Here is a 22,792-nt window from a genome sequence, read left to right as displayed (position 1 = left end):
CTCCATTCAGATCATTTAAATATCACTTTCTGTTCAGATATCCATGCAGGAGTACATAACAAAAGACTCACATATAACACAGTCTGGGGTTAAATTCGGCTAAATGGAGAGAATGAGTTTGTGGCCCTTGTGACTGGCTACCCAATTATTCACTTTTGTGGATGAGGGAGGGGGCAGTGCGATATAAATTGTCAGGAAGCTCATGATACATGAAGGATGGTATGTAGTACAGGAGTGAAGTCACCTCATTATAAAATATCTAATTTAGAATAAATTGTGTATTTTTCAGGAATGGTGCAATATAAGGATATAGCTTTTTCTGCAACTATTAACTTGTACAGATGTAAACTAATCGTGTTGTGTGTGTGTGTGTGTCTGTGTGTTTGTCGGGGGGGGGGGGGGGGGGGGGGTGTGATGACCTGTTATTTTTACCATTTTATGGTCCCCACTAAGCAAACCCCAATTAGCCCAATTCACAAAAATCTGCGACTGCAATCAAGAAAACAAAAAATGCTGAAAGTCTTTATTTTGTTTACGGTTATTTATGGTTAAGGTTAGGGCTGGGTAGGGTTAAGCATGTCATTGGTGGGATGAGGGTTTTTTTTCCATAGAAATGAATGGACTGTCCACACAAAGATATGACTACAAATGTGTCTGACTGAAACTGAGATGCGTCATGAATCAGTGTAATTTGGTCAGTTCAGTAAATGTAAACTGTGATCTTCCTGTGAGTCAGATGGGACTAAATGATCACTGTGGAGATTATTGTACTGCCCCATGTGATCTTGCATTTGGCCGGTAGTCATCTCTGCGCCTTTGTTCCCAGGACAGCTGACCTAATGAAGTGTGACTCTGCTCATTCTCCCCTTTATCTGGTCTGTTAGGCTGTCTGGCTGCAGTGCTGTTCCAGTAACTCTAATGCAGTCTAAAGCTGTTTAAATATTCTTCTGTATCCTAAGAGTTAATGTGATTGCCCTTCAACTGAATCTGGTAACTCGCAAGTCCATTTGACGCATTACTGCCCTCTGGTGGGCGGCAACTGCTGCAGTGGGTATAGCAGACAGCGAGGTTTACCTCAGGGCTGGGGTTGAAATGTGTGGTTGGGCGTCCTGTGGTAGATGCCATCTCTTGACCCTTGGGCCAAAGCTTTCAGAGAGTCGCCACCACCCATAGTATTAGATTACTGGTTAGATGGCTTAAAAGGTAACACGTTACTCTGAATTGTTTTGTATTCATGTGAAAAACTTCCAGGTTTCTTTACCTTTTGAACAGAAAAAAGCAGAGCATTGTCTTATGTGGTTTTGGCTGGCTGCTATTTCACAGCTTTGAGAGGCAGTTGCCCTGTCATACAAATGGGCACAAGAATGAGGAGAGAGACCTTTTTTCTCAACAAATAGAAGATCTGATAAACTGCCTTTGTGTCAGCAACTCGCAAAGACACGGCCAAAAGTGAACATTTATCCGAGAAACGTGGCTTAGTGGCTTTAAAAATCCCTCTGTGCCTGGTTGACCCTAACATACATATTTTAAGATCACAATCTTTTACAAAAAAAAAAATTTTGATTAAAAATACATCTAATATAGCCATGATGAAAGATCATGGTTTGAATGTGTCTCATTTCATGTTGAAATCAGAGGCAGGAACTGCAGTCTGAAGAAAGACGTAAAACACTGATGCAATATGTTTCCTGTGAGACTGTTTATTTATATGGTGGGTCATATTTTGAAAATAGCATCCATTGTTCCAGGGTTTAGAAAGATGAGCCAAATGCTGAATCATTTGGAAAAAAAGGAGAATTATGATGGGAGTTTGCTAACCAGAAAAGAATCTTCGCCCCGCTTACCTGTAAATACTGTAGATAAACCACAGAGACACAGACACAGCCAGATCGCTTTTTGGGGCAGTCAGCTTTCACGTTTCGGTCCCCCAAACGCCAAAGAAAAGATAAACACACGAGGATACTGCAGAAAACAGGGGCGCTCCCTCCACATAGTCTGCCGGGGTCTGAGGTCACAGGATACGCCACAGTTGTAAGCAGGCTGCAGCTCCATCTCACTAAGTTAGATTGCCCTTGATCATAATGAAAGTACCAAATTTCTGCATGCATGGAACCTGGATAAGTCACAGTTGTTTCTTTGATGGAAGGTAAGGAATTCTTCAAGTGGGATTTATTGTTTTCTGGATGCTCCTTTCTAACCCCGAGTAGGACCTTGTATAACAGACCATCACATATTCCCAGTTTGAATACATAACATTTTAATGCAGTACTACAGAGCTGTTGACCCACTGTGATACTTACGGCACGCATGGACAACTTGTGCTAGTTAAGTTGTGCGGTAACAAATGATAATTTCTCATTCCAATGGAATCAACACTGAAAATTCTTATTCGTCATTAATATTGTGCAAAACCGAATGGCAATTAGTCCAGAGGCTGAGTCCTGTAACCCAAGTTATTTACTCTCGCAATAAACTTTTCTCATCATCTCAGCAAATTTACTACTGCTGACTTCCTCTTGGACTTGAATCCATCATTCTCTTGTATCTCAGTGATTGATCGCAGCTGACTACCTCGTATCGATGCTGAGAGATGCCCGTGACAACGGCACAGGCTCAAGCACGCCGGTGACGTCGCTTATTAATGCCTCTGAAAATCAGGAGGCCTTGAAGCGCTCCATCCTCGGGGCGACGAAGGAGAAGTTGTTGAACATGGTCTGGTCCACGCTGTTAAGTAGTGTGCGGTCCACACAAGAAAGTCGGGGCTTCTCGTTGATGAATTCTCGGTCAAAGTTACTGCAGTCATTTGGGGATTTCTGCAAATGAGGGAGACTGCGTCAGAATTTGCTTTCGAGTGGACAGGAAACTGCAGCTGTACATCGTGAGGAGGTTCCACCTGACTTCTATTATCTGTATTAACTGGCATGATATTTGTAATGGCACCTGGTCTTGACATTAAATCAGTGTTAATGCCAGTAGGATTCTGCTGCTAGCAACGTGAGGGCGTGTCTCTGAGGGCATACTTACCACGATGGGTCGAAATGGAGGCTCCACCTGCCGGCCCTCCAGCGCAGTCCAGTCCACATCTCGGAAGAAGCTGTGCTGCCGGATGTTCCCTTTCACTCCCAGCCTGCGTTCTGGCTCCCGCACAAAGAGCTACAACCAATCATAGCGCAGTATTTGACTCGGGCACTGCCCATTGTTTTTCTTTAAACCAATCACAGCAGGGCCAACAGTCAAGTGACAAGCACCTATTTAGTTGTCTGCAGTCAACTGGGATATCAGACAGCAGAATTCTGGAGAATGGCATTGCAAGTGTCAGTTGACGAACCTTAATCAGAATGTCATGGGCGTCCATGGGGAGCCAAGGAGGATAGACAGGATCATCAGTGCGAATGGACTGGAAGAGCTCCTCCTCGTCGTGACCATGGAAAGGCGACTGGCCAATTAACATCTCGTACAGCAGGACCCCAAAAGACCACCAATCCACAGAATACCCATATTTCTGCTCCAGCAGGATCTTGGGAGGGGGTCAGATACCACAGGCATTATTTCCTCTCGCTTGAACATTTGGATTGCAATTCATGCAAACGATTCACAGTGTCTCAGCTTAAGGATCAATGTAATCTACATGACTGTAGATCAGATAGCTTGCACGTCCATAAATGCATCCGGTTTTAATAAACACATACACTGAAGGGCTGCAGTGGTCCTGGCTGCCTTCCCAGGAAGCACAGTGCACTGTCCACACTGGACAGGATGCTGGACATTACAGGGCCCACACACATATCATGGCATTTTTAGTTTTTTGACTGCAGTCACAGATATGATTAAAATTGGTGGTTCCCACAACGTCAGAATAACAGAAATTTATCACACTGCCGGAACATCTGATCCCCACAATGTAATTTGTACGTAACCCATACACACACCACGCAGGGCAAGTAAGAGACCCTAATCCACCTAACCCATATGTCTTTGCCTGGGAGAAAACATGGGAAGAACATGCTCCACACAATGACAAGGCACTGACCTCAGGTGCAATGTAGTCTGGGGTCCCGCAGAAGGTGGACGTCCGAGCATCTCCATACATGTTTTCCTTACACATGCCAAAGTCAGCGATCTTGATGTGCCCGTCAGCATCCAGTAGCACATTGTCCAGTTTTAAGTCCCTATGGCAAGAGAAACACAACACCATTGAGATCACATCCAAAACCAACAATGAGGAGGAAGCTGCCGTCTCACTCTAGGCCTGTTCCAAAACTTCCTGCAGGTCTCTGTCTAACCTGCAGAGTGTTGACACTGCTGGCCCAGCTACAATGAACCACGCAGCATACAGCAAAGCTCCCAGATTCTCCTGTCGCCTGCTTGTTTACCTGTATATGATGCCTTTGGAGTGAAGGAACTGGAGACCACATATGATCTCAGCACCGTAGAATCTGAAGCCCGTGATCAGAGGGAGAAAGTGCACATTAGTGTCACCTCTAGATTAGTAAGATCAAAGCCAACAGCATGCTCTGGAGTTGGAGACGGCACTTACATGGATCTTTGCAGGTCGAACTTTTGGCAGTTCTGTATGTGGAACATCAGGTCACCTCCATTCAAGTACTCCATTACAAAAAACAGATTTTCCTATAGGACAGGTAAACGGTAGTGATGGATGAAATGACGCTTCATGAACCGATTGCTGTATTTTTTGAACCCACGTTCAGAAAAGGGCACAGAGCATGACCCAAAGCAAACCAAGAGCGCCATCTAGTGGGGTCAGAAAATACAACAAATGGTTCTTCAAGTTCTTCAAATGGTCTCTCAACAACACACAAACACAGAACTAATACAACCTGTTAACGTCAATGGACACTTATGGACACTCTCATGCACATCTACACTCACATCTGAACTCACATGGTTATGTTTACATTCTGGACCTTTGCACAGACACTTTAATAAGGCATCTTAAGACACTTTTTCCATGCATACTTGCACACCATACTTCCTCCACCTAATTTCAATTTAAAAGAAAATTTCTATTGTACAGTATACTTCTATTTCTATTTTTACTTCTATTTTATGTACAGTATACTTCTATTTATATTTTTATTCTAGTTAAGTTTTAATTTTTCTATCGTATTTCTTCTATTCATATTTATTTCTTACGACAAGCTTAATTCTCTTTTAAGGTCACTGGCGGTCGTGGAAGCATTTCACTACATATCGTACTGTGTATGACTGTGTATGTGACAAATAAAATTTGAATTTGAAGTGACTTTTTGTCCGTCATTAGGTAAATACATGTGAGTGAACCTGCTGTGCCAATACTTGGACAGTACATGCAGTCTATACAGCTCTATGCTCCAGTAATCGGCTTTATGAAGGATGAGGGTAGACAATGCAACATTAAGTGAGAGTGAAGCCTTGACCTTGCAGTTTCTTACCTTAGTCTGGAAGGTACAGTATAGGTGTGTGAGGAAAGGATGCCCCCAGGCTAGAGACAAAACCCTTCTTTCCACCATGGTGCACTCAACATCATCGTCCATCAGTACCACATCCTTCTTCAGGGCCTTTATTGCGAAGAACTGATTGTTCGACTTGAGTTCAGCTAAAAACACCTACCAGTGTAGACAAGGAACCTGTCATGCACTAACCTTCCATCCCGTTGACCATAAAACCTAAAAGTACATTGTGCAGCAATGATAAAAAGACTATTTCTACTGGATCCAGTACCACTGTAATATATCACTGCTTTAACACCCTTGCTAACGCCCAGTGTGCGGACCTTGCCAAAGCTGCCCTTCCCCAGCATCTTGTGCAGTGTGAAGTCGTCGATAGTGAACTTGTAGGCCTCGTTCTGAGGTACAACAGAGGGCGTCTCCTGGCCTTGTGGAGCGAACTGTTCTCCCTCCATGGGTCTGTCCCAGAAGATGCCCGGGTAATCTTTGGAAAGCCAAAAATCCTTTTAGCACTTTAGCACTAACACACTCGTAGCATGGACAAGTGTTGCCAAGTGATACGGATTACGAGTAATTTGGTCAAAGACCAGACATTGAACTGAAAATTTGAGAGTTCAGAAAGACGTGGTATTACAAGACTCCTCTACCGTGACTCCCCTGAACCCAGTACCCAGTTGTGATGGTCTCTGCATACCTTTCCGGCTTGCAGATGGGGCCACAGATGATGGTGTAGTGCCTGACGGCTCTGGGGGGCTCGCCTGTCCAGTCCCCGTGGGGCCGCTCCCAAACAAGTCATATCCACGGGAGTTTCGGGCCTTTAGCATCGAGAGGGACCAAAGCAAGGTTTTACTTCAGCTGTCATGACAGCATCTGGTATCAAGTAACAAGGTTTTTAATAACAGCTTTAATTACCAAACCTGGCCATTCATTATTATCAAAACTGAAACCAAGGTTCAGCATCAAAACAGGTGTAATAACTTTTACTAGAGATGGACGAAATTACGTTTCATGAACCATTTGCTGTATTTTTTGATCCCACTAGATGGTGCTCTTCGTTTGCTTTGGGACATGTTCTGCACCCTTTTTGAACAGTGAGCACCATTTAGTGGGGTCAAAAATACAGCAGTTGGTTTAATAAGCTATTTTCTCCATCACTAATTCTGACCCGGAGTACTGACCCAAAGAGCATATGTCCTCCCAGTGTGAGGGGAGGTCATGCCCAACACTCACCTGCTGGGTGATCCCAATGGTGGCAAGTGTCTCAGCCATCAGCTTTTGATTCACCCCACACAGGTTGGCCACTTTCATCAGGCACTTGTGATGCACATTCATTCCACACTCTGCAAGGATCACCATGTGACTGACTCTCAAGTCCTACCCAGCTGTCACCCGCAGGTGTGTAACATCATGACATGCCATTCGATTGACCTATCAGGTTCACACCTGAGGGTCTGTCTGATCAGTCACCAAATATGTGTAATGTCATGTGACATATTTTGCGACCAGATCTCACCTTCACACTTGAGGCCCTGTTTAGCCAAACCCCACAGCAACGTTCCACAGTGCTGGCAGAAGGTGGGACTCTTGTAGTTGTACACTTTAAACCTATGGGGCATGTCGATTTTAAACCGCTCCTTGAGGTTCTGGTAGTACAGGAAAACATAAGAACAGACTGTAAAAACATCTGTGACTAATTAACAGGCTAAAAGCCTTATTATTTATACCTGGCTACATATGATTAGCAGTAAATATAAATGATATCATTACATTCCTTTTCAGAAATCAGGCCGTAGGCACCACAGTGGTTCACAATGCTAATTTTAGACACTGAAGGGAATTTGTCCTGACCATTGTTAAAAAGTCGTGTTAAACTGTCATTTCTGTATTAATGTACAAATTTACACTGTAAACTTTCTTGGTAAGTAACAGGATTGCAATATACCGAGAATATAGCATCCAGAGTCATGATTTCATGCCAATGACTACCAAGGGCACAAAGCATTTCAACTGAAGACTGACATATCATGGTCTGTATAGATTGCTATAAATCATCTTTCTGAGAAACAGGCCCGGCAAGCAGGATGTGAAAAATATACCCCAGGCTGCCTGTGACAAGCACAGCAAATAATAGGACTGCAGACCACAGAGTCTGTGACCTTTGGCTTCCCACATACTCCTGGGAAAAAGTGTATGAAAAAAAAAAACCTCAACTCAGTCACCACACACATGGGACATTTCTATTTCATTTTGGTCCTGTGGTGACCAGTAACACTTCTCAGAGCTGCTCACCATAGTTTCATTTCTGTTGATGGCCGATCCCGTGCAAGTGGCGATCACTTTGTCAATACACTTCTTGTGTATGGCCACACTGCACTCTGAAAAGCCAGGGGGAGGATGAAAGAGGGGAGAGTTTATCCATCGCACCAAGGAGGCTCTGCTGGCAACCATGAGAGCAATGAGGGCGGCTGGTGGCACTCACGTTTACACTGGTACCCCTGCTTATTCAGGCCCCTGTGAGTAAACAACAACACAAAGGGTCAAATGTTGCTCAGTACAAACTATCAATTGGGTTTAATTTCAGGGGTAGGATCGAAGTTTAAAACGAGTTATAAGAAGGTTAGAACTGTTCACAAAGACTCATAAGCAGCTCATGGGAGTTTTACTTGCATCGAAATGTTCTAAGGGCACAATGAGAAATGATTGGTTCAGAGGGATAACCAATCAGATTGTACAGGAGGTGGGTCTAAGCAACTAGAGGAGGCGGGACCAATCAGATGTCTCGTTCCTGCCTCCTCTACTTGCTTGGACCAATCTCCTTTACAATACGACTGGTTAACTCTCTGAACCAATCATTTTTTTTCTGCCCTCAGAACATTTGCGCGTAAGTAAAACTCACACAAAGCTCACAAGCACAGGAGAGGGGTATTTGTAAGAGAATGTATTCGAGATTAAAACACAAATTCAACTTTGAATGAGTTTAAACCGTGTCAAAGAAATGACTCACAATCAAAATCCCACTTAACTTTTCATATCCCAGTCCAAAAAGCTGGCTACAGTAAAACGTACAAAGATTGTAATTGATTTATCTTCAGTGAGACTAGAAGCAAAGGAGCAAGTCTGCATGTTTCGATCACATGGTGCATTAAATAAATACCCACCATACAAACTCCTTGCAGACAGAGCAGAAGGTCGGTTGTGGGAAGAAGGTGGCTGTGAACTCGTGGCCCTTCACCATGTGGACCTTGGCCTGCTTGATGGCACCGCGCCGCTGATGGAGAGTGAAGGGTCCTTCCCTAATCCCATCTACTTCCTCCTCGCCCTTGGTCGTCCCTGTAGCGTCTGTTCAAGAATTCAGCTTTGAGTGGCGTGAGTTTGTATGTCACGCGACCTTTCACACTGAGATAACGATGTCGAAGGGATAATTGTCTTTCTGATGCATGTCTACCCTGATCTTCTTGAAGAAGGTACAAAATACGACATGAAACACATTTGACAAAGATGGATTAGCAGAAAACAGGACGCTGGCGCCTCGCTAGCATTTCAAACTCACCACTCTTCTCCAGGAAGTACCTGGCCTCCATCATCAAGCGACCCACTGGTTTCAGCTCCACCTGGTTTTTCAGAGGAAGTTAGATAAAATCCTGCTTAGCATCTCTCCCCCCGTCACCTACATCTTCAGCCAGCCCCCTCCCCACCCCCCGACACTCACCCAGATCTCCAGTTTGCCATTCTCTTTCTTGCAGCGTGTAGCAAGTAAGTCCAGCTGCATTGTGGCCTCAGACTTGAATTGCACCACCTTGTCTCTGACCACCACATGCATGACACGGCCTTTGTGGATGTGGGCATCAAACGTGTTGTTCCATCGTGGGAACATGGTGGGCTTATTTTGCTTGTAAATCTGCCCCTTCTCTGTTTTCAAGGGGGTGGGACATTGGGGAAAAGAACTTGCAGTCATCAAATCTCAGATGTGGAATCCAGTCTTTAGACATTCTCTACATAACCTTCGTCAACTTCCACCACCCTCCCTGCCTGGATAGAAGCAGCATCCCGGTAATGCCATTGTACAGATAAACTTTATTAAAGGGAACATTCATGAATTAATGAACTCAAGAAAATATGGATTAAAATTTTCTGGAATTAAAATTAAGGAATTAACCAAAACACTCCCGATGCCTCAACATAACATGTAGCAATGCAGTAGAAGTCTCAGTTTTTAAAAGTTGTCCTCCTTCCTACGTCACACAGTTTCAAATTTTCAGCCAGTTTCTCTGGCTTTTCAAATTACGGAGACACGGCCTTTGATGTCCTTGCTTGTGCCAGGTGGGCAAAACAGCCAATCAGCCATCTAAATGCAAATCACCTGACAAAGATCTGATCACTGGGCCCACCTACATGTTCACTTTTAAAGTATCTACAATGTGAATCAGCTATATGTGAAGATATATGTGTTTCCCAGTAAGAGCACTGAGGGATTTGCCTGATTATTAACAGTCACTAATTAACAGTCCATGTCTATATCATAAGTTAAAAAGTCTGAGAACTAAATGATAATATCAACTTGTGCATTAAAGCAACAATGATGTTTATTTCTCAACCCTTTATTAACAACGTATGGTCACCTCACCCCTTTATTGCGGTCATGGGCACAAACCAAGGCTCAGCTCTGTGGCACATAACCTTAATGTCATGGTCCACCAACAGTTGACTTCATACCACAGTTGAAAGAAATGTGTTTTAAGTGAAGCTGTGACTGATTCACCCACAGTGCAAGACTGAACACAACCCTTAAGATTAGCATTTATTTCTTTTGTTGTATCATTTCCATCAACTCTTTTACCAATAAGTACAAGAAAATTAGATCTGGACTAGGTCTATACGCAGGATGTAACATCGGAGGTTTCCAGAACCCCCTAAGGGCCCACCTGTCTCCACCACCTCCTTGATGTACACAACACAATATGGCTTAAGCTCCTCTTCGTACTGTGGCACACCTGGATCCATCTCAAAGTTCAAGAAACTGATTCTCAGGAAAGGGGACATGATGCCGTCGTCACGACGCAGTGACTTAGGAGCCTGGAAACCTGGACGGTGGATCAGAAAGAAAGAGGACGGATTCATTCGCTAGGAAGCTTCGCAGAGAGAGAGAGAGAGAGAGAGAGAGAGAGAGAGAGAGAAGTGAAGATGTGCACCTAGAACGTAACAGAGGGAAAGCCAGAGAGATTTGGGAGAAAGAGAAAAAGAAAAGAGTGAACAAAAGAGATGAGCGAGCGAGACAGACAGAGAGAGAGAGCGAGAGCAACAATAGGAGAGAAGCTGAGGAGCCAAAGAGCTTCCAGGCAGCAGATGCTCACAGACGGTTCCCTTTCTCTCGGCGTGGAGTTCGGGCCCTGAGCTCTGCAATAAGGAGCCTCCTCACAGCTTCCAGTGATGGGGCTGGTCAGCCACATAACTTATGATTTGTTATAAAATGCTCTCCTCTTAGTTCATTTGCAATGAACACGAACAGACACATACATTTACAGGTACGCCTTTGCTGACGCTTCTTTGTCAACTTAATGCAGTTTATGATTCACATTCACTTTCTGTTCGATGTAAAAACATATTATCACAAAGGAACTAAGGTTACTTAAGGCATATCCTACGACTAATATATGCATTTTAGATATTTTAAATCAGTCTCATTCGTAAAAACAAAAATGCAGATATTATGGCGCCCTGTTAATGGTGGATCTTGTGTTACAGACTCTCAGTTTTGCAAAATTCTACCAAGGGAAACCGCACAGGCGATGCCCCAGCTGAGGAAACAGATTACGCCTCCGAGGCATTTCTCGCTGAAGATAGCACATACACACATTTTTTTATCGCGGAGCGGAAAAGATGACTGGCTACGCGCATGAGACAGCTCCCTTTCCACGCCCGGAGCTTCGGGCCGGGGAGCGCCGGACAGACGCGCCGGAGCTGCGGCACGGAGCTGCGGGGTGGGCCCGGAGCTGTCCCACCGACACTGATGTGCATCTCCCATCTGCCAGCAATGTAATTCAAAAAGTTCCTATTTCCAAGTGGTTTCTCTTAACCGCATTTTCAGCAATACTCTCCAGGACTCCCGTAACCAGCAGAATAACAATAACGTGTATTTTACATAATTTCTCAGTTCCCACTGCATTATCCGGGTTTTACTCAAACATCACAGATATAAGGAACGCCTTTACCTTTTTCTCCTTCTTTGCCTCCCGTTATTTTCAGTTTTCTGTCTTGAAAATGTTATTCGTAACTAGTCGGTAAGCAAAAACTTTTTTTTTTAAATAAGCTGCAAGAAATACGATATGAGTGATAACGCTCGCATTTGCGAGACGAGTTGTTTGTTAACACTTCCGTCTGCTGGTAAATGACAGCTCGGTAACCACACTTCCTGTGTTTAGTTACGAAAAATGTCACAGGTGGATGTCACCTAACTGTCTCCAAATACCCAAAAGAGACACAAAACGAGAACGTCCTTTTAAAAAACTTTTTCGGATTGTTTCAGTGTCATTCATGGTCACATCTAACGTTCCAGGGCAACGTTGACTTTCAAAAAAATTACTGAAACGTGAAAAAAAATTAAACCGTTCATAAAATTGAAATAATCGCTACCAAACATTATTAAAACCCAGATTTATATATATTTACAGGCGTATCAAACAATTTCAATATTAGGCTATTATATAGCGAGATGTTAAGTCCGACGAAACCAAAAATCCATCCTTAGATCCTGTCGAGAGACCGATGGTCACACGTCGCTTAATTTATAAATGAAACTGACGCAAATATATATGTTTCCAATTTCGCAGTCAGTAGCAGCCGTTTTTAAGGGTCCTACTTATTTAATGGCAGGTTTCTAACCTCCCACTCAGAATGAAGAAATCTAAAGATTCCCCTTTTAGGATTGAATTTTAAGACAGAATCACACTCCTGTGTAGTTTCCAGTGTTGCCACATTTATTTTTGATATGCTGCTTTTAACATTAAGTTCTGTCTTTTGTTTCCCATGACTTCTGGATCTGAAGACAAGGGACATAAGAAAATTACGAAACAACATAACCTTTTATCTCTCTGGAGCTTGCAGGTCACAGCCTACGACTATTACCCACTTTGGTATCTTTAATTATTTCAAGGTCCTCTTTGTAAAATACTTCTAAATTTGCATTTCCCCCCTCCTTTTCTCCAGGAGCTATTTTCAGTTATCTGTCTTGGTCAACAGTAACTACCGAACTACCAATTCTGGTATGATAAATCACCCGAAGACATATGATTACATAGAACAGCGCCTAAAACTGTTATTGCCTTTTTCTGTCTTTGTCTGGACCTTATTTTTCATATTCCCACCTTCCTAGTTACATACGTATCATTTGATTGGCCAAAGCAGCAATCAATCGATGGCGCAGCACTGACACCCCATTTCCCATTTCTGAAAAAAAAAAAAAAAACTCACAGAGTTGAAGTTTCGCTCTTCAGAAATCTCTCTTCAGCTCTAATCCCCCTCGGAATAAGAATTCAGCTCCAACAGGGCTCTGTCTCGATCCAGCCTTAATCTCAACAGAGTTACACCCATCCATCCCTAACTGCTTATCCAGTACAGGGTCAGAATGTAAACAAAGTCAATTTGAAAAGAGAAACACTTTGTTCAGTAGTTTGGAGTCAAAAAGAGCAGAAGCTTTTAGCCAAGTCATCCACAGCAATTTATATAGTCAGAGAGATGAAAATACTAAACATTCAATGCATTGCCAGTTGACATGACTTCACCACATGGGTTGTGTATCATCTATGTAAACATCATACATGCATGGAGTGTTAGTTTTTAATGGTGCTCACTGATCATCTTTATGCCTGATGAATATTTGATCTATCACTTATGAGCACCGTGTACTTTATTCACTCACTCTTCTTTCATTGTAAGCTGTGTATAATTTGTAGGTGCAATAAATACACAATCAAACCTGCTGCAGTTCCCTAGTCAGCAGGTCCCTGTTAACCATGAACACGCCACACTATGTACAACAGTTTTTCATTCATTATGTTCTGCATAAGCTATTTTAAGGTCCTTTATAAACTCTGTTTGTTTCATTGTATGCTTGCAAACTAAGCAGTAACTGTCCCATCATCCATGTTCCACCCAGGCCTGTGGAACATCTCATGAATGGACTGTGGCACAGTTGCATGAGCTCAGAGATGCCGCTGTGTCTTCCTGCTCCAAGACCAAACCTCCCATCCCAAGTATGCATGAAACCATACACTCCCAGTCTCTTTAAACTTCAGAACCACGGCAGAGATTGCAATGTATGTGTTAAACCATTAATAATTTTGAAAAAGCTATACTGCCATATTACTTCAATTACATAACTGTGTTTCGCTATAATAAACCACAAATTAATAACCGTCTCCATGGTTATAAGTAGATAACATGATCATCTGAAAATGTGATATAGTTTTGCATTTGAGATATTTTTCCTGTATAGTTTAGGGGGATCTATTTTTGGACAAAATACAGATGTTTAATTTAAAATACTCCTACTGCTTTGTGGAAGGTGTTTAATTGTTATTTAAGAATGGGGCTCACTCAGGTGAACAGTAAGATGACAAAAATATACAGAATGTCACTTAAATCCATAAATTTCCCAACACATATTAAGTGATTTACAAGTTCTGTCTGCAGACAATTGCTTCGCCTGACACGGGCCCCCATTACAGAAACATATAGTGTAGTATTACCCTGTACACCAGCGAAACCGAAATGTAAAATTAACGCGTTAAATCTTTAAAATAACATGTGAGATACTCTGTTTGGTGATTAATATAATTTTATAAAGAATTTACAGATAACCATAATCCTTCTGTCGACAGTGAAGCTTAGATAGGTGAACGTCAATATTCATTGGGGTAAAACGTGTTTTACAAGACAGGCGTATTGTATATTTAAAGTAATTTTGGTAACACTACTTGACAGGGCAGAAATAATATAGTATTATACTATTACTTATGTATTAACCACAAACTAAGTATTAGTTACATACTGATCTTACGTTAACTTATCATCAATTAATCGTGAAGCGTGTTTTGTCTCAAGAAGTTACTATATGTGTTACTATATCTGTTAAGTACGTAAACCTTTGTGAACTATTGAAGGAACAAGTCACAAATAACACAAGCTAAATACTGATCTCATATTTGTTCATCATTAATGAATCATGATGCATATTTCATCCCAAGCGGTTACTATATTTATTACTATATCTGTTCATTTTGTAAATCTTTGTGAACTACTGAAGGACAACGTAGTGAGCAACACATGCGAAACCGTGATCTCATGATCGTTCATCATTATTCAATCTTGGCGCGTCTCAAGTAGCGACTATAATTTGTACTTCAGTAGTAACTGCGTTATTACTAAGTATTTGTGCCCCGTCAAGTAGTGTTACCGAAATTTGCAACCATAATCTAATAAATTTCTAAAGAGAAATATTAAAAATAGGCTTTAGCTTACCTTAAAAACAACTTCGGAAGAATGAAAGTCAGGAACAGTAATGAAACTCAAGTTGCCCTTGAGTAATCTTCCAGTTCCAGTACATTTTAGTGTTTTTCTCCGGTGTTAGCGATGCACTCCTCGATTTGACTGTCGGAGCGCTAAACCCGACCTCTGGTCTACGTAGCCCCGCCTCCCCGGAGGAGGTTGCAAGCGACACCTTGTACATTTTCATCCAAAGCGCCGTATTCAACAGGCAGCTACGGTTTGGTGCTGTTCAGAATTAACGTCGTTTACCAAATGCCCAGTAATCAGATACAGGACCCTTGATAAAGGCTACAGAACTATTATTTTAAAAATTATATGGGAACACTCTAGTTTGTTAATATGGGACATGGTATTCAGAATCCCTCTTGCATATTCTCTAAATGGTTTAATAAGAATGAAATGTGAATTGCAGCGGCCAAAATATGTAAGTCAGACGTTCGCGAGCACCCGTGCGGGTATAAGGCGGGGGAGTGGGACTGGCTCCTTGGTGTCTGAAAGTCTTCTGATGTTATATGGAAAGTTCCGCCATCGTACTATCGTGTAGATGCTGTGTACGCCAACGCAATAGAAAATGTGAACACTCGGGTTTTCTCAACGCAAGAAGTGCTGCGGGATCTGCTTCTTGGTTGAAGGGCTTTCCAGAAAGTTTACTATGAACATTCGATATTTATTTGAAAATATCAATGTTGCGTTGATTTTTGCTACAGTGTAATAATGTGTCATTACTGCCATTTTCTTTTCATAGGAAGTCATATAGTCATAAGAGTAACCGCTGCATCTTAGCATTCGAGATTTAATCAGCTCCAGTTAAATCTGATTCATTTTTAGATCCGTTCAATTTAGTTCTATATGGCGCTTTTAACAACACAGTCGCCCCAGTGCGCTTTACGTTGAAGTGTGATGTGATACAACATCATTAACACGGAATAATACAAAAGCAGGAAAAAGAGAGGTGAGGACAAAAAACTGAAAGAGTAAAAACAGTCTTTGTTTTGCACCGTATGTCATATGTACATAAAAGTCACTGGTGCGTTTATTATTATCAATATAATTTCACACAAAAATAATACAACTACAGAAAGTGATGGAGGAATTTGTCTGAAAAACATAAATGCCTTTTCATAGGTTTTCCCCATTTACGTGGAATTATAGGTACTTCGTGTGGAACATTTACATTGACTTATAAGAAGGTCTAATTAAAGGTGCTAAGAGATTTGAGGCCTTGGTCTGAACAACCTTGCATAGAACTTCATAATAATATTTATAAATACATTCCCCTTGTGGGGGAGTGTGTGGACCAGTGGGCGAAGCCTCTGTGCCTGTGAGTAGAAGGTTGCTGGTTTGAGCCCAGCCTCTGCATAGTGGTCATATCTATGGGCAGCTGACAAGCTTGTGCTCTCCTCTATGTGTGTGATGGAGAACAACATGTGGTAGGTGAAAAGAGAATTAATTTCTGAGCATGTTAAAGGAGCGCTGTTTAATCCAGTCAATACAAACCCAGTCCAGGTAAGATGCAGTTTATTGATCCCATGGGGAAATCCTTGTGCAGGCAGCAGCAAAAACATGGTATAAGGGTATAAGGACAGTGCCAATAAGTAAACATAGTGAGAAAAATTACAGAGCGTAAACAGCGCACAGAAAAAGTACTCGGAAAAACAGGACATATTTAAAGAAATATTTAAAGATACGAATAATAAATTAGCAGATGTGTGTCTGCAATTATAACAAATAGAGATGGAGAGGATGTTTCCTGTTATGGCTGGGGGCCGGGGGGTAGCACGGCGGGAGAAGGCAGTTTGGTGCCTGGCCGTAACAGACGGGAACGATCACCAGTAGCATTTTTTAGCACATCCTGGTGGAATGAACCGCTGGCTAAATGTGCTCCAGCATAGCGCCCCCTGAAGCCGATACACAGAATCGTTCATTGTATTGTTCATTTTTGCCAGCATCCTCTTCTCTTCTACTGCCTCCAGGGGGTCCAGGATCAGTCCTGTGATTGGCTGGCCTTCCTGACGGACAGAGCTGATGTCACTTCCCCAGCAGGTATAATGTAAAAAAAATTAAACAAACACACTGGAAACCGTGGAATGATTAAACAAACACGGCAGCTTGCTATACACGTTAAAAGACCTGAGTCTGCTCTTGCCTTTCTTGTCCAGTGCTGCTGTGTTGTCTGCCCAGTTCAGTCTGCTGTTTTGGTGGCCCCCCCAGCTACTTGTACCTCTGCACCACCTCCACTTCCCTGCCTCCATATGGTGACTCGTCTCACGGGCTCCATTTCGCCAGAAGTCCACCAGCAGCTCCTTTGTACGCTAATGTTGAGCTACAGGTTGTTGTTCCTGCACCACAAGACAAAGAACTCTACTAGTCCTCTGCACTCTGACTCGTCTACGTTGCTGATGTGTCCTACAATGGTTGCAAATCTTATTTGTGAATGGTCGCTAAACGACTGGTTGTAATGATCATTATTCATCGCCCAGCCTGCAGATGAAGCCACAGACAATGATGCGGTGCCTGAGGGCCCTGGGGGGGCCTGTCCGGTCCCCATTGGGCTACTCTAAAATACGTCACATCCGCAGGACTTTCAGCCTATAGCGTTGGGAGGAGCCAAAGCAAGGTCTTCCTTCAGCGGTCATGATAGCATATAGCAGCAAATAACAAGATCTTTAATTAGCTTTATTTAGCAAACCTAGCCCCACATTATCCTTTTGCTTCACCCCGCACAGGTTGTCCACTTTCATCTGGCACTTGTGATGTATGTGTTTGCTTCATTCTGCATGTAATAGGGGCGTAATGTCATGTGACACGTTAAATACTCTTTGTCCTGTCTGGCCAGTGTCGCCCAATGTCGTTTGACTGCTTCTCAGGTACATACCACGTGACACATCAACACACCATGTGGCCAATTCCTAACGACATATTTCAGTTCCTTTCTAGCCAGACCCCACGGCAGTGTTCCTTACAGGTGATTGAAGATACGACTCCTGTACTTGTAAACATTAAACCTGTGCGGTACCTGTCATCTTTTAAAAATATGTGTCTGACTGCCATCCCTGCATCTAAAAACCCTCCATTACCATTTTTCCTTTTGTTCAAACTAAAAGGTCAGTAGGATACGTAAACCACAGCATCCAAAGTGATGTTTCCATCATCATTACTGCCAAGAGCACAAAGCATTTCACAGAAGACTGACTCGCCGTGGTCTGTATAGACTGCTAAACATCATCTTTCTGAGAGACAATCTTAGCAGGCAGGGTGTGAAGAACATCACCAGGCTGCCTGTGACGACCGCAGTGTATAATAGAACTGTGGACCACAGCTTCTTTCACCTTTGGTTTCCACACATCCTTGGGATAAAGTGAATATAGACATTTTTCCCATGTCAGTCTTTGTTCCTATCTGGAATACATAATTTCATTGTCTCCATAACACCGAAATTCACCATGGAAACGACAGCGAAAAGCTGTCTTTCTAACTATACCACCGGAGAGTTGCCGTGACCCTGTGGCAAACTCTGAAACTGCTGCTCTTCACAGCTTTCTTGCAGTTGATGGTCGATCCTGCTTCACTGGCGATTGTTTTCTTCATGCACTTCTCTTGTCAATCATTTGATAAAGGTGCCAGAACTTTTAGGCGCTGCTGTCACGGGTAGCGCAGGACGGAAGATCGCTCAGGCAGCGCGAGCGATCAGAAACAGGCAGGCAGGCAGAAAATGGGGCAAACGAGGGTTTAATTGGAAACACGGACATCCACTAAGACCAGTAACATCAATGACAGACACGGAAACAGAGACCAGGACTTAAATACATTAAAACTGGGCAACATAATCGGACAGGGCTGGAAACAATCGGGGAAGCACACGTGGGTAATCAGGGGGGCGTGGCACACATGAGGAGCGGACGGGTTGGGCGTCACAGCTGCCTCCTCACCGTCGTAGTGCTGGGGGGTTTCATGCTCGTCTTCGCTCTGTTTGCGTGGAGGTTCCAGGTTATCCTCATGTCATGTGGGTTTCCTTCGCATACATGCATTTATGCCAGTCGGGGTCTAAATTGCCCCACAGTGTAATATCACTCCATCCAGCCTTGTGGCCACTACTGCCTGAGTCAGGCTCCAGGCCTCACCATGACCCTGTTCTAGATAAATGGCTGGAAGAAGGATGGACAGAAACTTTTCAAAAACTATGGGAAGACTCCTGCTTAATAATACTGCATACCCATCCATTCCTCAGTCCATCCATCCATCCATCCATCCATCCGATAAGCTTTTCTAGGGGTGTCCCAAATAAGATCTTCTTCTAAAATGCCCTGATGCAGTGTCCAAATGTTTATTCATTTGAGTTGTTATACCATTATTACACTAATAACAACTTGAGATATTTTCTTATATTTAGCACTCTAAAAATGCCTAATTTGAACGTACTGTTTTATACTGTTACTAAATACAGCATTTTGTTCAAACTAAGGAATATGATTCGCATCTAGGTGTTTTCAGTCAGGAGGAAGGCAAGCAGCGTGGTTAAGCATGTGGCACATTGAGAGATTGGAGTGCAGCTTATCCGCCGGTCTTCAGCGACCTTCTTGACCATGCAACAACGAGGTTCACCTGCCTGTTTTGTGTCTGCAGAGCATTATTAGATATTTGCTGTATAATAGTGCGACAAATACAGACGGCAGTCCCCGCGGATTGTATGGAATATTATTTAGCACTATATAACGTAGAGTACAAGTATTATGATATTATTAAAAAGTATGCCAAATATCCATGATGTAATCATTACAATGTAAACATTATAATGTAATCAACACAATGTAATCAACTGAGTATGTATTTGCACCTTTTGTTAGTCTGAGATTCTGTTAGCTACTTTATGTTAGTCCTGAATCCATGAATATTCACTTTTATTAGCGTATATTTTATCACTATGTTAAAGGACAAATATATTATCAACCTTTTAGTTAGACAATGTGTAAAAGGCTGAAACTGCCTAGGTTTACTACTGAAGGAAGGGATTCGCCTGAGTTCACCAGAAGTTCACGGCTGAGCATTTTTAAAAAACCAAGTGGAGCTGCTCGCGCCACCATTATGTTCAGCCGAGAGACCAAACGGTAAAAGAAATGATGGACAAACTTATCACCTAGGGGTGTGGATTAAGGGAAAAAACAATTATTGTGAATGGCTGAAGGAATGATGATGCTTAAGTGACGAGATATTGTAAAATGATAAGAACTTATATAAAAATTGGTGTAAAACAGTACTGGACACACTTTTACGTGTCCGGCCTTGGTTGTAACTTCTTTGTTGCAATAAAGACTGAATTCTGGATACTGCACAAGCGGCCCTCTGACTTCTGATTTGGCGGGGAAGGAGAAAAAACCACGACAATTGCCGAAACTGCTCATAACAGAGAACCATCAGCAGATGCCACACAGCCAGCCACGTGACTTACAGTACGTGTACTTATACATGGCGACTGATAAATTTCACAAAATAAGACATTAAAACATTAAACAGGCTTAGGACAATAATTAGTACTTTTACATTATTATTAAACAGTACTGTACTCTCCCGGATGAAATTAATTATGACGTTTTAGCTTAATTCGCAAGAGACAATAGGGCAATGAAAAAAAAGTCGAAGTATCAAGGGATATCGGAACAATGAAACTCATGTTTTTTAAACCCCTCAAATGACAATGGAACAATGAAAAGACATACTGTTGCATATTTTACAATATTTTTTCAGACTGTGATAAAACCAGAAGCGGTGTTACTGAAACCGTGTAGGTGGAAACATGCATGCCCCCCCCCCCCCCCCCCCGACCCTCGTGCTCCTTCATAAATACATAAGCTACTTGGTTATTAAATAAATATACTACTATTATTGTTATTATTGTTTACAGTTATATATGTGGGCAAAAATTTTGTGCGCTGGGAACAGGCGAAACATAGACGAGTCGCTTCTGCTGGGGAAATCCGTTCCCCCTGCTTAAATCAGAAAGACGGTGTTTGTAAAGCATATCGCTGATTGTATTTACTCTGCTACGGATACATAAGTCTTTCAGTGACTTTCAGTAACCCGGGAAAATCCGCCCATCCCTTACTGGCTGTGGAAACATGAGGGGCAACCGGAAGCCATTCGGCGACATGATTACATGTATATAAACTACTGTTATCGGTACTGGGGTCCAGAGTTGCTGCATGTCTGTTTTAGCAGAGGCAACTAAGCATCCTCGATTTCAGGAAATATAGTTTCCCTCTCATATTTGGGCAAAGAAGTATGTGAGATGGCTGAATTAAGTCATTCAGGTACACAGCTACATGTGCCTAAATCAATATTATTAGTGTTGAGGTCTAGACTTGCTGTATGTCTGTTTTAGCAGGACAACCATATATTCTAGCCTTAAGGTAATAATGTTCCCCCTCGGTGTAAGGTAAAGGGAAAGGAGACGAGAAAACGAGACAACCAGGGGATGGGAAAAGGGAACACGGGAAACAAAGGGATCTTTTTTGTATTTTTTTATATTTATTCACAACACGTTCACAAACAGTAGGGCAACAGACTTCGGGAGTGACACAGCCAAACCAATAAACAAAACAGTGCTAACGAACGAATCCCAACCTAAGCTAATTCTAAACGAAATGAAAAGACGAGAAAACAAAATGAATGACAAAACTAACTCTGATTCCCTCGCCAAAGAATACAGTAAACCACACGCATAAACAAATGTGCAGTCACTCCTTACACACTTAACAGACACGAAAAACCAAAGCCGAAACGCAGTATCCGAGGGGCGAGGCAAAGAGAGGAGTCAGTAGGAAGGCAAGAGATCAAAACCAGGAGGCAATAAAACTAAAGGCAATGGTACAGGAGGGCAAAGCAAAAGTCGAAAACCAGGAAACCAAAAATGTCATACACCAAACAATCCAAAAGATCGCAAGCAAACCACAAAATCAACAATGAGCAGAGCTCCCGATAATCTCCCGCCACGGCTTTTTCAATCATAGATCCGGAAGCAGCGTCGAAGATCGGGGCGTGGCCAGGTCCGGGAGGCGGAGTCGAAGGGAGCAACATGCGACGATCAGGATCTGCAGAGCAACCCCTCCCCTGAACCTTACGACACGAGCCAATGAAAGATCTCGGCACTGATTCTCTCCATTTCTGTGCTATACCATACCATACCATACCATACCATACCATTTCCGCTTGCATAGCACTGTCCCTGATAGTTCAGATCAGACATACTGGGTAGCAACACTGAGTAATATGCAACGATAAAATGGCGGATATGAATGGATTAACACAAGGAGTCACAGAATCTCTGCGGATCCTCATAGAATCGCTAGTGTTGCGAACTGCTGATGGAGCTACAGTTACTCTATCCGGTCTACACAGTATTCGCAGGAACAGCCAGGACAGGACAATCACTGGTCAACTGCCTATTGAAAGAAGGGTCATTGTTATGCTCCTGATTAGTTAGTGATTATTTTTGACATTTAAACAGAGTTGTTAACTTGGGTCAGTGGGCTAGTGTGAGATTTTCAGTTTGAGGCAAGTCTGCACATATATGCACATGCATTTACATGTATGTAACATTTTTATTACCCTGTAGACAGTCTGTATGGTTTGCAAACTACCCCAACATTTTTGATGTAGCCAATTTTAGGTTTTTAATGGAATAATATAGATTTGTAATATAGATACTGTCACGGGAAGGACACGGGCGGACAGGCGATCGTGTGGGCGGTGGGTCAGAGACCAGGCTGACGAGCAGGATCTGGGCAATCAGGGGTTTATTCGGGGAA

General features: G+C 42.6%; 1 protein-coding gene across 2 annotated transcripts; it reads right to left on the bottom strand.

Annotated features, from left to right (window-relative positions):
• Positions 1 to 2,240: 2,240 nt before the first annotated feature.
• Positions 2,241 to 15,093, bottom strand: prkcq (protein kinase C, theta). Of its 2 annotated transcripts, none has more exons than XM_049025588.1 (18): positions 14,964 to 15,093; positions 10,370 to 10,528; positions 9,157 to 9,356; positions 8,998 to 9,058; positions 8,606 to 8,786; positions 7,927 to 7,958; positions 7,737 to 7,822; positions 6,961 to 7,090; positions 6,678 to 6,787; positions 6,142 to 6,262; positions 5,774 to 5,931; positions 5,433 to 5,606; positions 4,538 to 4,629; positions 4,374 to 4,436; positions 4,031 to 4,169; positions 3,329 to 3,517; positions 3,025 to 3,153; positions 2,241 to 2,813 (listed from the first exon to the last, which is right to left on the bottom strand). In XM_049025588.1, the coding sequence occupies exons 2-18, from the start codon at positions 10,485 to 10,487 to the stop codon at positions 2,655 to 2,657; spliced, it is 2,142 nt and encodes a 713-aa protein (XP_048881545.1). In that variant the 5' UTR covers positions 10,488 to 10,528; positions 14,964 to 15,093; the 3' UTR covers positions 2,241 to 2,654. The 2 variants fall into 2 exon arrangements, with proteins under 2 accessions (XP_048881545.1, XP_048881536.1); XM_049025579.1 differs by lacking the exon at positions 14,964 to 15,093 and adding an exon at positions 11,657 to 14,197.
• Between the last annotated feature and the right edge of the window lie 7,699 nt (positions 15,094 to 22,792).

The sequence above is a fragment of the Brienomyrus brachyistius genome, chromosome 1 (assembly GCF_023856365.1).
Source record: "Brienomyrus brachyistius isolate T26 chromosome 1, BBRACH_0.4, whole genome shotgun sequence".
In the NCBI taxonomy this organism is placed as follows: domain Eukaryota; kingdom Metazoa; phylum Chordata; class Actinopteri; order Osteoglossiformes; family Mormyridae; genus Brienomyrus; species Brienomyrus brachyistius.
This window is presented reverse-complemented; position numbering and strand designations above follow the sequence as displayed.

Coding starts and splice junctions, on each gene's coding strand:
- prkcq (XM_049025588.1), bottom strand. CDS start 10,487: ATGTCCCCTTTCCTGAGAATCAGTTTCTTGAACTTTGAGATGGATCCA. Junction 5,607..5,773: donor GGAAGGGCAGCTTTGGCAAG/GTCCGCACACTG, acceptor CTACACTGGTAG/GTGTTTTTAGCTGAACTCAA. Junction 3,518..4,030: donor CAGACTACATTGCACCTGAG/GTCAGTGCCTTG, acceptor CCCCCTCCCAAG/ATCCTGCTGGAGCAGAAATA.